At 48.6% G+C, this 13,675-nt stretch overlaps 6 protein-coding genes across 6 annotated transcripts; 4 read left to right on the top strand and 2 right to left on the bottom strand.

Moving 5' to 3' along the window:
• Positions 1 to 975: 975 nt before the first annotated feature.
• Positions 976 to 1,854, bottom strand: Z519_03663 (uncharacterized protein; the record flags this gene model as incomplete). The annotated part of the gene is made up of 3 exons (XM_016761411.1): positions 976 to 1,187; positions 1,236 to 1,387; positions 1,436 to 1,854. 3 exons carry the CDS (start codon positions 1,852 to 1,854, stop codon positions 976 to 978), a joined length of 783 nt encoding a protein of 260 aa, XP_016621749.1.
• A 634-nt stretch (positions 1,855 to 2,488) lies between these two features.
• Z519_03662 (uncharacterized protein) lies at positions 2,489 to 3,966 on the top strand (the record flags this gene model as incomplete). The annotated part of the gene is made up of 2 exons (XM_016761410.1): positions 2,489 to 2,548; positions 2,602 to 3,966. The coding sequence occupies 2 exons, from the start codon at positions 2,489 to 2,491 to the stop codon at positions 3,964 to 3,966; spliced, it is 1,425 nt and encodes a 474-aa protein (XP_016621748.1).
• Positions 3,967 to 4,638: 672 nt separating this feature from the next.
• Positions 4,639 to 4,911, top strand: Z519_03661 (uncharacterized protein; the record flags this gene model as incomplete). The annotated part of the gene is made up of 1 exon (XM_016761409.1): positions 4,639 to 4,911. The coding sequence occupies one exon, from the start codon at positions 4,639 to 4,641 to the stop codon at positions 4,909 to 4,911; it is 273 nt and encodes a 90-aa protein (XP_016621747.1).
• A 28-nt stretch (positions 4,912 to 4,939) lies between these two features.
• Positions 4,940 to 5,500, top strand: Z519_03660 (uncharacterized protein; the record flags this gene model as incomplete). Its single annotated transcript, XM_016761408.1, has 1 exon — positions 4,940 to 5,500. One exon carries the CDS (start codon positions 4,940 to 4,942, stop codon positions 5,498 to 5,500), a length of 561 nt encoding a protein of 186 aa, XP_016621746.1.
• A 754-nt stretch (positions 5,501 to 6,254) lies between these two features.
• Z519_03659 (uncharacterized protein) lies at positions 6,255 to 8,390 on the bottom strand (the record flags this gene model as incomplete). Its single annotated transcript, XM_016761407.1, has 1 exon — positions 6,255 to 8,390. The coding sequence occupies one exon, from the start codon at positions 8,388 to 8,390 to the stop codon at positions 6,255 to 6,257; it is 2,136 nt and encodes a 711-aa protein (XP_016621745.1).
• Positions 8,391 to 9,159: 769 nt separating this feature from the next.
• On the top strand, positions 9,160 to 11,332 carry Z519_03658 (uncharacterized protein; the record flags this gene model as incomplete). Its single annotated transcript, XM_016761406.1, has 5 exons — positions 9,160 to 9,354; positions 9,411 to 9,747; positions 9,969 to 10,248; positions 10,359 to 10,935; positions 10,991 to 11,332. The coding sequence occupies 5 exons, from the start codon at positions 9,160 to 9,162 to the stop codon at positions 11,330 to 11,332; spliced, it is 1,731 nt and encodes a 576-aa protein (XP_016621744.1).
• Between the last annotated feature and the right edge of the window lie 2,343 nt (positions 11,333 to 13,675).

The following is a 13,675-nucleotide window of genomic DNA, read 5'->3' as shown; positions in this document are numbered from 1 at the left end:
ATCCTCCCTCTTCAATAGCCTCGTCCAGTTTTGCTATATCCGCATACGAGACGACCTTGCTAAAGTTGGAAAAAATACTTCAAAAATTGCACTATTGAAACAGTTTCAAATACGTCAGATATCCTAGGAAATTTGGGCAACTTGCCTCCAACTCTAACTTGTCAACAGACGCTCCTGGCCCCCGGTGGAGAAGCATGTGGTGAAAAGGACTTACCACTTCTTCCTCGTGAAAGCCCTCCTCAAGATGGCTTGCTCGGTCAAGCTGGATTCCTTGCCTGTCTTCTTTTCTTATCTCTTAGTAGCAGCTATTTCATGCTTCGCGAGCTCGACTTTGACAGGTTTACAGGACCTATTTTCTTCACCTTTGATGCCGCAGCTAGTGCAGGCATGCGTGATTTCACCATGGGCACCGCAGAACTCACACAAATCTTAGTGCCCTTTTCGGACACGTACGCTAGTCGAGCGCGAGGTGCATCCCCTGATGCAGCGATGTCCCCCCCCCCCCCAAGATCGGCATCCAAGTGTGGACATTTTTGATGCGGGATTAGAATTTAGAATTGCAAGAGTGTAGTAAGAGTTAGAAATGCCTGGTTCTCCAGGAAACAGGAATTTGTGTCGATAATGGTGGATTGGATGGAAGTGAAATTCCGAAGATTGTGCCATTGGGGAGGATTGGAAAAGGAAGAACAGGACCATGGTCGCATGGCTTGACGACACATCAGACTCTCTACAAAGAAATGACCGAACGAGACGATCCACGATTGAGAAATGTTTTCTAACAATATAAATAGGGGCCTAAAGAGAATTAGGAGTTGTGACAAAGGCATTTCTTTCGTCTCGGCAACACAGCCAGGACTGGTGAGCTTGTATCTGAAGTATAACGAACCGACTAGAGCGGAGAATGCTGTATGGAACAAAGACCAGATCATCTCCCCATTGCGGGGGACCTCATACAAGCCATAGTTTGTTCTGGCTTCAAGTATCTCCCCTCAGCCTCTTCGCCAGATTCTGAAAAAGCATCCTCCGCTTTTCGACAATGTCATTGAAGATCTCTGCTGGTCCGGGCGATCCAATCACAATTTGATCGCTTCCTGAGGCAAGCCCCTCATAGGCTGCCTGCGTGAATTCGTCAATTGGCATGCCTAGTGCTCGCCCTCTTTCAGCGCCCAGGTAGTCATGAAGTTCGGCTTCCAGTTGTCAGCCATGCCGCTAGAGGGACGCAAACAAATACCTACTCTGTACGGGAGGCGGAGATAATTCGATAACCTTGACTGAAGAGTTCCGCAGTTGGTCGCGGAGACACAGCAAAAAGGCGTTTAGTGCGGCTTTAGAGACTGAGTACGCCGGTAAGGTGGAGGCGGGAACGAGTGCTAGGTTTGACCCGGTGCTACCTATATTAGCTGGCATGATCTCACTGTTCGTTTGGGACGCTCACAATATTAGACTGGTCTCCTTTCTCTTGTTCATCAAGAATGGTAGGAGCTTGATGCTAAGATCCACCAGAGATGAGAAATTAGTTGCCACCTCCGAGTGAAACGCTGCCAGGTCGACCTTTTCTGGATGGGATAAGTCGATGGGGCTCTGAACTCCCGCGTTTAGAAAGACACAATCCAAGTCTGGATAGGCTTCTGTGACGTCCCGCACAAACTTGTCCATGTTTTCCCGTTCTCGGATGTCAAATCTCATGGCGCCAGCCTTACGCTTGCCGTGCTTTTGGACGAACAAATCGAGTCGCTCCTGTCTACGTCCGACAGCGATGACCTTGGTACCTTGCTGAACGAGGCGGTCTGCCATCGCAGCACCAATTCCGGCCGTCGCCCCGACGAGGAGGACTTGCTTGTATGCGAAAGTCATAGCAGCTCCGACCTGAGGCTTGTGAATATACTTATATTGTCCAAAGAGGAACTTAATTTTGTGCTGAGGTGCTTTAATAAGAGTGGAATGCTCTAAGATTTCCATTCATGACGGACTCCTCAGGTTTATATGGGTCAACTGTTCTCCCTAGCACAAAGTTCCGAGCAGCGACATTGGTGAGAGGTTGTATGCTGAACAACACTCTACCAATTGTTCGAAGTGCCGTGTCTCCTGCAGGAAGACGGAGATAAAAGCAATTGCCAAGATTAGGTTTTGGCGTGTGGAGCTGGTTTAACTACGGCAGTCAGAAGACTTCAAGGCATTTCGCTATTCCAAAATTGAAGTGTCGTTGCGTTCAACGGCTTGAATGACCCAGGGAGCATGTAAAGCAGATGCAGACCAAAGCGAGAAGATGATGGCGGAACAACATTAGGCCGCAAATGACATCACCGGAACACCTACCGTTTGTGGAATAGGCTCTAGTGGAGATATTATCTGACCCCAAGAACGACTCACCGACTAAACCCGACACTCCTGTTCGAGTACCAGAGGCATTTCCATCTCTCGACACTGTTGAGAGCATGGAGAAAAGGCCAGATCAAAGACAACACCGAAACTCTTTCCCTATTAGATCATGGTGTACACCGGAAAGCCATCTCGAGCATGCGCTCATTGCAGACGGAGGAAACTTCGCGTAGGACCCCTTGCGTGTAGTGAACTGAGATCACGTAGCTAACAGGTTACAAGTGCGATCTGCACAAAGGTGCTTGCGGTCAATGCGTGAGAGCTGGTCTAACGTGCTCTGGCTACCGCGATCCTGATCAATTGAGAATCCGAGACGAGAGCCAGACAATCATGCGCAAAGCCCAAGGTATACCTTCGACGCCAATCGCAATGAGTATCTGCATCCCCCTTATTGACAAAGCAAGGGCGGCCTTCTTCTCTCATTACGTCGTTGGGTTCGCCAAAACATATGATGTGCTAGAACGAATCGGTCGACAATCGCCATTGGACAAGCACTTAGCAGCCAGTGTTGATGCTGTGAGCTTAGCTTTCTTTTCCTTTCAGTATGACGCTCCAGTGGCTTTCAAGTCAGCCCGAGAAATGTATTTGTCTGCTCTTTCGCTGGTCAAAAGTGCCGTGGGTACATCAGAGTCTCTCGCGGGTGACTCAACCTTGTTGGCAGTACTTCTGCTCGACCTATTTGAAAAGATAACTAACCGCAATCCCATCTCATCTGAATCATGGATGAGTCACGTCAAGGGTGCTCTGGCCCTTGTCAAGCTCCGTCGGCTAGAGCAGCTGGAAACCTACATCGGCCTGCGGCTATCAGTTCGCCTCTTTACGAATATGCTCATAAGTTGTGTTGCAGCAGATTCTCCAGTTCCACCAGCATTGATTAAGCTCCGCTCCGACTTACAACCTCATGTCGACCCGAAAGATCCCAAATGGCAGGTCTCTGGGTTAGTGATGAAGTATGCCAACTTTCGTGGGGCAGCAAAAACAGGACTTATCGCACCTTCTGAGATCATTATGCAAGCAAAGAGACTGGACAGCGAGTTCAGCTCCCTTGCCAGAAACATGCCTCCATCTTGGATATCTCACAGAATTTCGGTCCCGACGGGCTCTCCTGGCGTTCTGGAGCAATACTACGACGTCTATCCAGACTATTTTACAGCGCAGACCTGCAACGTTATCCGAATCATGCGAATCCTGCTGAACAGTCTCATACGAGCGACATATGTGAAAATCAGCTCGAGCTGTATTGGCGTCCATCCTCACGTATTGAATATCGCCTTCGCTTCCGTGATAATTGATACCATGGCAAAAGAAATCTGCGCAGCAGGGCCGCAATTTACGCAAAAGCCAAATCATTCTTCGTCGGTTCGAAAGCTACATGGCTACACACTCCTCTTTCCGTTTTACGTGGCAGCTATTTTTGCAAGTCCCGAGACAAAAGTTCGAGAGTGGGTCATCCAGCAGTTGAAACACCTTTCTGCCGACTCTGGCATAAGAAATGCTAGTTTAGTGACTGAAATGCTGGAGAAGAGAAAAGATCCTAACCCTTGGTCAATATATGCTATTCTTGGAAGCTATGCGTTCGCTACATAGCTTCCGGGAATATGGTGGTTGCCTCCAAGATATTACATTTCAGACGGCGAAAAGGCATTGTGTTTGCTGTGGTGCCAACTTGCATTCTTTGTCCCGGAACACAAAGATGTCGCTGCCTGGGTAATATTCCAACATGAACCTTTTATTACTGCTTCCTGACGTGCCACATACCGCCGGGTGACCCTTTCCATGCTTCCTACAACCTCGTCTATGTCATTGGGTTCAATGAGAACGTTAATGGGGTCGCCAGAGTCCCGATTCGAGGTACAGGAGTCCGAGAGGCGGACATTGACAAATTGAACACGGCCTATACTACTTTGAGATATATTCGAAGAACTTTGGACATGCCGGTTCTTGACGTCTTCTGGTTCGGAACGTCCTGCGACAGAGTTGAGGCACCGTTTGCCCTCATGTCTTTTGTTGGTGGTGAATCTATCTGCCGCCGATGTCACGGCAAGGAGTAGGCCACCGAAGAAAGCGACTGATATCCTCACAAACCTGGTACATGTCATGGCAAAACTGCACCCACCACGATTCGACAAAATCGGCACGCTACGATTGAGCGACGAGAAGACTGTGTCTCACATTGGCCCGTTGCACACTGTGATCGAGGCCGACTAAGAACACATCGAGCACGGCATCATCCATGTGGATAAGTGTGGTCCCTTCAACATGTTGGACGAATGGCTAGGCCGCAATCCGGATACTTTCGAGGGTGTTCCTGAGACCGCGCTCTCGACCAAAGGATGTCTTGAGGTCATAATGCTTGCCATGCAGTCTATCCCACCATATCTCCGACGACCAGAATGCTTTCAGATCGATTTCTGGGACTACAACTATCAGAATATATTCATCGACGGCGACTGCAATATCACGGGTATACTAGATTGGGATGGTGATCGAGCCGTGCCGCAAGAGATAGGCTGCACCCGCTGTCCTTCGTAGATCACAAAGGATTAGGATCCCGGTAGCAATGAGCCAGTTTTGGACGGGAACTGGGAAGATTCGGAGGAAGATCCACTTGAAAAATTTGGAGGTATCGGAGCATTATGCCGACACATTTGCTGGACTGGGCCTCCCAGATTACGGCCCTCGCGAAACAAAGCTCTCGCACATTTTGGAACCCATCAACATCGGCACTGGCAATCGATTTGAACGGCAATACATTATGATCGTCCTTCTCAATCACGCCTATGGATGTTCAGATCTACTATGGGAATCTTCTAAAGATTTGCCTTGGGAATATCGCACGGTCAACGGAACGCTGATGAATCCGCCTAACCCAGGCGTCAAATCCATGCAAAAGGTGATTCTGAAGCAGTTTGAAAAAAATGCGGCATGCCGAATGGGAGACACCGGTGGTGGTAGGAGGAGGGGAAAAGGAATTGAAGGGGTATCGAAAATATCTATCCAGGTTGTATTAAGAAGAGACGAGAACAATCTTGCGTGTACCGGCGGTACCTCACACGGTTCTGGTCATCGAAACAAAGCGGGTCTCATGGCCAATGTGGAAGCGATAGACTCGGAGCCATAGGGACTAGGAGAGTTGCAAGGGCCCCGCAGATTGTGATGAAATTCAAGGTTTGGTATCGAAGGGCAACTCTGTCTACTCTCCAAGTCCTCTATGTGATTACTAGCTCAAGTCATTCTTTCAAAATTGCTCTGTCTGTCGTGAACATTGCTTTGGTATCAAGTGTATTGATTTCCCACTTGCAGTCCACGGGTCACTTGTTCACGGTGTTCGCGCAGTCCGCGCTGCCTTCTAAAATAATTCGTCTTGTGACTTTGCTTTCTAGCACCGTTGACAATAGCGTTCTGTTGCAATGTGGCTTACATATATTAATGCCATGACGTTGAGCAGAACAGTGATATCAGGGATGCAAAGCATGTTCCCTGGCCTCCTTCGGACTGCGGCTCGGACTTGTTGAAAGTCTCCGTTTCTTTTTCTCAAAAAGGGTCTCGGTGCCAGCGAGCCTCAAAGGGGGGTAGTCGAAGAAGCTTGAGATGACAGGAGGTTGTCTGCACTATCTATTGTGAATACAGCAAGGACATTATGGGTTACAACTGAGCCTATCACGCAGACCGCAGAAGGCTACAAGACACTGCAAAATGACAGGAATGATGTTGCATTTCATGAACAAATAGAGGCGGATTAAACAGCTATAAAGGTGCGAAAATCCTTGGCTTGCCGATCTTGTAACATCACTCCCATCTCCCTACACTCCACATCTGATTCTTTTCCAGAGCAAGAGCCCTTCGTATTGCTTTCTCAAATATTAAAGACCTTGTCATATCGAGTTGTCTTCTCCAGCAAGAGCTTCTTTTGGCAGAGAGCGAGTCCGGCGAAGTTCATTGAAGTCGTTTAGTGCATCAGCTCGAGAAGCGTCATCGCCTTTCGCACTAACACTCGTATTGCGTCTGGTTCTCGCAAGGGATATGCTATCCCTGCCGAATTCGGCCGCTGAAGAACTTGATTCTTGTCTGTGGGAGCGGGCTGGTGATCTGTGAGATGACATGGACCGGACAGCATGGCGCCTTGGACGGCTTTCAGAGTCTTCTCTTGAGACGACACTGGATCTCCTTCTTGTGATGGCTCCACCATCATAGCCGATACCTCGAAGAAGGCGCGAATTCCTTTCGCGTTCTTCCCTTCGTCGAATCTCCCCTTCATCTTCTCTGATCATGCCACCACTAAGGCCTGCAACTCCTGCCTCGGCGTCACTACGTGGGCAGTATTGCCGTATTTTCTCCGCCTTTGTCTCTGGCATTTCTGGTTTACCTCCTAAGGAAACCAACACGACGTCCCCGGTTGCGGTGAGACAATCCATGGCTTCCAATTCTTGAGCAGTGAAGAAACGAGGAAGGATCTTCCAACGAAGTGGAATCAGGGCCACAATCAAGATAGGAAACGCAATAGCCCCAATTGTCTGGCTAATGGCTACGGTGGTAGAAAATCCTAGGAATTGCCAAGAGAGGTAATGCCAAATTTGGCGGCGTGGTACTGAATTCAGCGGGTCTGAAGGACGTTGAAATGTCGGATCACGGAGTAGAAAGGCCAGTTTATGAGTCAATATCGGATTCGTTAGGATACTGCCCATGCCGACCGTGAAGAACACTCCACTCATGATTGCCCTAGGCACCAGGGATAAGACAGTCAGAATAGGCCCAGTCATGGTCCCAAAGAGGGCAAGGCACATCACAAAATGTGAAACGCGTTGCTCTGCCACTTTTTGGGCCACGGTCTCCTTGCGAATTATTATCGGCTCCGATTCGTCTCTTGTCTCGATGATGTAAGGCGTATCCTCATAATATGTGACGGAATCGGTATGAACTGGTGCCTGTGGAACAAGGCCATTGGGAAGCGGAATATTTAGGATGCCACTAACAAAGCAAGTGCAGCCGAGAAGAAAAAAGTCCCAATGGAACCCAGCCGGCTTTGTAAGAGGGAAATTGCGTGCTTGGGCTGTGAGAGAAGAGACGTTGTGATCGTAATAGAAGAGGAGTGTCATAAGGAAGCCGAAAGGGACTGCAATAAAGATCCAGGTAGTCGGCAGTGTCCAGAAATCCACAACCCATGGCCTTTCGACGGTAGGAAAGAACGACCGGGTAGTTTGCAAATATTCAAAGCGGACTTTGGAGAGATTTCCGGGGAAATGAGTAAAGCCTGTCCACCAAATCGTGGCTAATGGATATGCATAATCTGAGAGGATTGCACGCAACCACCCGCGGGTATAGGCTGTTTGTCCCACTTGCTCTAGTAAATACACCGTGAGGAAGTAGAGTATTGCGACAAGGGACGAAGCGAACCCGTTCGTGATCTGGCCATTTTCGAATCCGACACTTAGCTCTTCACAACCTTTGATAACGTATATTGTGCCAACGTATAGGCCGAACGTTTGAGAAGAAAAGTCAGTGACGGTACGCATATAGTCCGAGACATTAAGGAATGCGGCGGCCCAGTGGAAAGTCGCGGACCAGATGCCAACCCAAACCATAAAGCGTGGATATAGAGAGGCGTCATAAATTTTGACTATGTCGTAGATAGTATAGTTGAACAAGGAGATGAGACCGGTAACACCGACAACGGTTAGAGGTTGGCAGGAGAATAAGCTGAAGACGCCGGCAGCAAGCGCTGAAGAGAGGATAGCCTCGTTGATTCCATAAAACCCGCCCGTGTTGTGTTGCATGTCAAGTTGAAACGCCAGCGCCGGCAGTAAGTTGACAAAATAGATGCGGACCGTGCCAGCAAAGACGCGATAAGCGAGCCCATCTCTGAAGTCACTCCAGTAATAGGGAAGTCGTCGGCGGACATCGTGGTACATTCCTCTACCAGGTTGCTTGAAGCGGCTTAAGAATCCCTGGTCGTCCCGCCATTTGTACGGGTCACCTTGGACTCCACGATAATTCTGGCCCTCGCAGGTCATTGTGAGAGCTTGGGAGTCTGGGCCACTTCAATCGAATTCTGGGTCCTTGCAATTTCTCTGTGCGTAAATGGAAACAGGGGCTCGAAATCCTTACATATATATATATATATGGAGAGAGCCAGAGCTGTCGGGTACCCGCCGATATTGGGATCTGCAAGGCCAAGCAAGTTGGAATTCTGGGTGGGGATTTGCAGTAGACTCATTTTGCGTGTTTTCGCTTTGGCTGTAGAGGCCGTGATTGGGGGTTGATGCCCGGTAGATTTTGCCATTCTAGACGCCAGTGTCCCAAGCCAACAGTGCACATTGCGGGCCCTTTGCTTCACTACTTCTCTCCTCTGCGGGCAAAGCGAGCATTGGTGACGAATAAATCTCGAGCTGAGCCTGCTTTTCCAAAGAAACACGGGCGGTTCAGGTCACCTCACGGATTCTAGAGGTATCCTGAATGGACAAATGAATTGGCAGCCTTCCATTATCGAGAGGAAGACAACTTCACTGAGACCTTTGGTGGCAGAGGCTATGGAACAGGAGAATGTGGCCAAGCCAGAAGTAATTCTGCCCAGGCAGAAAAAAATGATGCAGAAACTATTGTGGTATTACATCATTAAACATCTGCCAAGCCACTAAACTTAATGAAGGGGATCACTCCTCGCAATACGTAGGTATCGAGGTATGAACAAATATGTACATATCCAGTCTCATGTTACTATCCATTCTCTTTCGACGTCTTTTCCCTAGTTACTCTGTAAAGAGAGTAAGAGATTGACCCCGAATGGCTTCAAATTCGTCCCTCTATGAACAGATCTTAACGGAGATACGGACTCCTCTTGAAAAGGCAGTGAACGATGCACTGTCTTCGTCGCAAGCGAGTGGCGGCACATCTCGCATACGTCTTGAGGCTTGCCTCGACTATGCACACAGTGGCATTCCACAGAGTGCACAAAGGGAGACACAAAGAGTTACGCTGGTGAGTCCCCTGATCGCCTTTGTAGTCTCGTTGAGCTAACCGCTCGTTCGGCTTAGGCGACTATTGAACTGCCCTCACTTTCAAGAGGACCTGATAGTGGAGAAGGAGCAGGAAATGCTGGACGCCAACAGTCGAATTGTAACGAACAGAACCCCCAGCTTCCAGGCGGCGTTTCCGATGATGGCTCTCCGGAACGTAGCGCTCGCCACCTCAAACGCCGAAGAATGGTCGGCGGTCTGAGGTTGGCCAAGTCTGCGCCTACTACCCGAGATTCCTCGCTCGACAAGGGTTCATCACGCCGCCTGACGAGCAACGTTCGCCAATTTTCGAAGCGAAATGTGCAAGCCATCACGCCCCAGCAGGAGCACACTCCGTTCGAACGACTTGTCGTCGGTATTTGGAAGCAGATACACGGTTCTGTGCACTTAAACCCACCAGATCACGTAAGATATATGTCCTCATTCAACGCAAAACTCAAACGCTTTATGGTTTCTTCTTTTCATATTGTTGGAACTTCCGCCACTTTATATTATCTTTGATCCTCCAAGATTTCCGATGATAAGCTAACATTGGCCTTCTTGAGGCTGACCTATGGCACAATCTTCATGAGTCAGGGTCGTCAACATCTGTAGGAGTTACCTTCCCATTAGCCATCGGTGGAGATGTTGCTTTTCAGACCATGAATCACTGTTGTCGCCAAATCACACAAGTAAGCCGTTGCTGCAGATCGCTCGAAGTCATTGTACAGGCTCGATGGATACAATGCTACGACGAGCAAGTGCAAAAGCTTATGGCGGAAAATCCCAACCAATCAATTTCCAAGGCTCGCATGCACGCTCTTGCAGCCGCAAGCAAGGACTTTGGATGGACTCAGAAGGAGCTGCGGAATAAAATGTTAGAAAAAAAGAGGCAGTGTGGGGGCTGATACTACCATCTTACCCTAGTTGCTTCCCTCCACTGCTCCATCCTTCATGTCTACACAGTACTAACCAGAACATCCTTAGAGCTATTTGGCGCGGCTACGACATTATTCGAGAAGCCGGAGGTTGGGTTTCTCTGATCTTTGCCGGCATGGGCCTCTATCGTTTTTGCAAGTATCGTCTAGGATTCTGCCCTAAAAACATGACAATCCTGAAGAGACTCCGTTTGCGATTCGAAGTCGCTGCCGATACTATTCACCCGGAATGGCGTCAAATGCTATCCGTTGTTGGAGAACAAACAACTTGCACATATTTTGGACATCCCTGCGACTGGGTCGTTGGAAAAGACGATCCGCCTATCCCACTGGCCGATACCTATCTACAGTGGACATCGGACTTCAATTTCGAGCACTTGGAGGATAGCATCATAGATGAGCAGGCCTGGGGCTCAATCGATCCACGCACGGAAACTCAAAAATTCCAACATACGTTACCAAAACGGTTTTCTTGCGCGAAATGCAGTTCGATACAGTCTAATGACCCCAGTACGAATGAATGCGACTGCTTTCCCACTCTTTTTGGAAGCGGTTCACGCCAACCATGTCCAGTTCAAATCTTTCGCACTGACAATGGAAGAAACAATGGTCTACTTGCCTGCTGTGTACTTTTATCTCTCTCTTCTACATCTCCTTGTTCGGGCTAACATTTAAATCTAGCCATTCGATCGCGGGACGGCGATCGGCGAGTTTGTCGGTGTTATTACAAAAGGCCTACGAGATCTCGACGTTATGCAAATGTCTGGGCCAGCGGGTATATACCAGATCTGGCAAGGCCGTCAAGGGAACTACACCCGCTTTGTGAACCACTCCTGCCAGCCGAACTCGCAGTACGAACGGTTCGTATGGCTTGGTGTGCAGCGGGTCGTGCTGGTGTCCAAAGGCATCTCCGCCGGCGAGGAGATTACGGTTGACTACTCCGATGATTATTGGAGTTACTTGGACAAGGAATGTTTATGTGGTGAGAATTGCTGCCGATTCAAAAAGAAGAGAGCGAGTTGAGCAAAAGGAGTTTTTCACCCTTACGAGATCAAAGTAGAAAAACCCGACGAATGAGTGGTGTTTCTGTGAATGTATAGCCAGGTCTAGAAAATCCGTGGTTCTGCCAGTGGCTTCAGTGATACTGGGCAAGGACATGAAGGCCGTACAAGGATGCCGGAAAGAGTATGAGAGCCGAAGGCTATAATACCTACGTAAGATATACAAGAAGTGGTATTGCATGGGCAACGTGGGTTATGGCCATTGGCAACACTGGAATTACTCTCAAGACATGAATAGCCAAAGAACGATTGATATAGGCAGCTCAAAAAAGGGTGGATAAGTGAAGTGGGGACTTACTCGGCCCGTCCCGCTGCGGATCGGTCGATAGAGTCCATACATAGAGCTACCTCAGCTGCCTAATTTTAAGTTTGTTGGTTATCAATCTACGGAGCGCATTGGACGGAAGTTAATGCTGCGCAAGAGTCCATTGCTAGCCATTGTTCAGATCCTACGATGTCCGAATGCACCCTTTGAAATACCATCATCTAGAGAAATGCGCATTTGTCTTCACTGGTCTACCTACCTGCAGTCGGCAGACATCTACTTGGAGGAATTTACATCACTTGCGGAGTTTATGTCTGCCCTCTCCATATTAGAAGGTTGTTCCGAATCGCATGCGGGGCCAAGTTGAACATGGGGATGGTCCTCATATGCGCTTCTGCCTCGATTCTCCAATCGTGACGGCTCGGCTGTTAGTCTTGTCATTGAGATAGATATTTACACGGCCATCTAGCCCCTCAAGAAGGGTATATTAAAGCGTACTCCCGGTGCTTAAAAATCAATGGCTAGTAGTCACCACCTCACCGACAGTGCCCGATAGTCCAAGGAGTGTCTGGTACTGATAGGATGTTGCTGACTATCGTGTTTCCTTCATGGTCCGGGAGCCGCGCATTGAGTGAGCCGCCCACATTTCTAACCGATGATGGTATCTTGGGCACTGTGTACTTGACCTCCGAGGTGGACGTCGACTCACTGTTGGAAGCAGTTATCGAGATACGGCTGACTGGTGAGTCACAAAGTGAATTTGATGTATTAATTTTACTGAAGACTCTAATTAGGTCACGTTGAGACCTCCATAGTTTGGGCAGACAATGTTGGTCAGCACATTGATGCAAGAAACGTAACATATTGTCGAAAGGTACTTGTTCGTTTGGGGTTTCCCTCTAAAGCTGACACTTGAGCGGATTCTGGATATCGTCCAAACACACGGAGTTCAAAGACAACTTTGCGCATCCTCGCCTTGTTCGATGAATATATGCAATTTCCAAATACCCCTCACGGTTCTAGAAGTTCCTGACGACAGGTCCCGTCTGTACAGATGTGACAATCATGAACAACTTCCATCGTCACTTGAACAGAAATCTTCAGCAGCGCTGACCTGGAAGAACTCAGCACCAAAGACTACCGCATCCGTATCTTATGCATTGCACACCAAGCTCTGGCATGACGACGTTTTGCTCGTCTCACACTCACGAAAGATTCGAATCTTCAACTGCGGCGAGATATCCCCTCCGATATGCCTTAGAGACTTTGGTGAGGAGTACTGCAATCGTCAGGAGATTGTAGTGCGGAAGAACCTCGTTCAAAAGATTGGATATATATCGATAGAAGCCACCCAGCCAGAGGCTCTGGTTTTCGGCGAACCTGACAGCTGTGCAAATACGAAAATCGTGCTTCATGTCATGCTGCAAACAACGCAGGAACCATGTGAAGGTTATGAACCAAATGATTTCGAGGTAGTAATCAAGTGGAAATTGCAGTCGTCAACCTTTGTGTGCATGCATATGCAAGACGCAGCTCCTACAATACGACAACTTTCAAGGCTGTCGTCAATGGGATTCATAACAAACACCGCCGCGAGCCATCAATTGAAGATGATTTGGTCGGGCTGGAAACGGGCGAATTCAGCTGACCCAAACTCCAGAGACTGGACCGCAACTTACCCAATATGGCTCTCAATAAGGAGTTCGCCAGCATTGCCTCCAACATTTTCATTCCCTTTCCTTTCGAAGAGATACAGCATCTCGATAGAAATTAGCGGATCCGGACGATGGCATTCAAAAGCGACTCTGAAGCTACCGATACAGGTCATCTATCGGAAGCAAGCCACCTCGTCGTCGCAACGCCTTATCAGAACGAGTCAGTCGAGTGGGCGTGATGATGTTATGGGCGTGATATCATTGTCGAGCAGTAGTAACGGTCAAGAATTGCCCCCATATTTAGCATAACGCGGAGGGAAACTATTAGAATCCACGCCACGTGGTAAATAGCTAGTCACTAAATGCCTTATTCTCCTCACTTAGT

This window comes from Cladophialophora bantiana (assembly GCF_000835475.1).
Source record: "Cladophialophora bantiana CBS 173.52 unplaced genomic scaffold supercont1.5, whole genome shotgun sequence".
NCBI lineage: Eukaryota > Fungi > Ascomycota > Eurotiomycetes > Chaetothyriales > Herpotrichiellaceae > Cladophialophora > Cladophialophora bantiana.
This window is presented reverse-complemented; position numbering and strand designations above follow the sequence as displayed.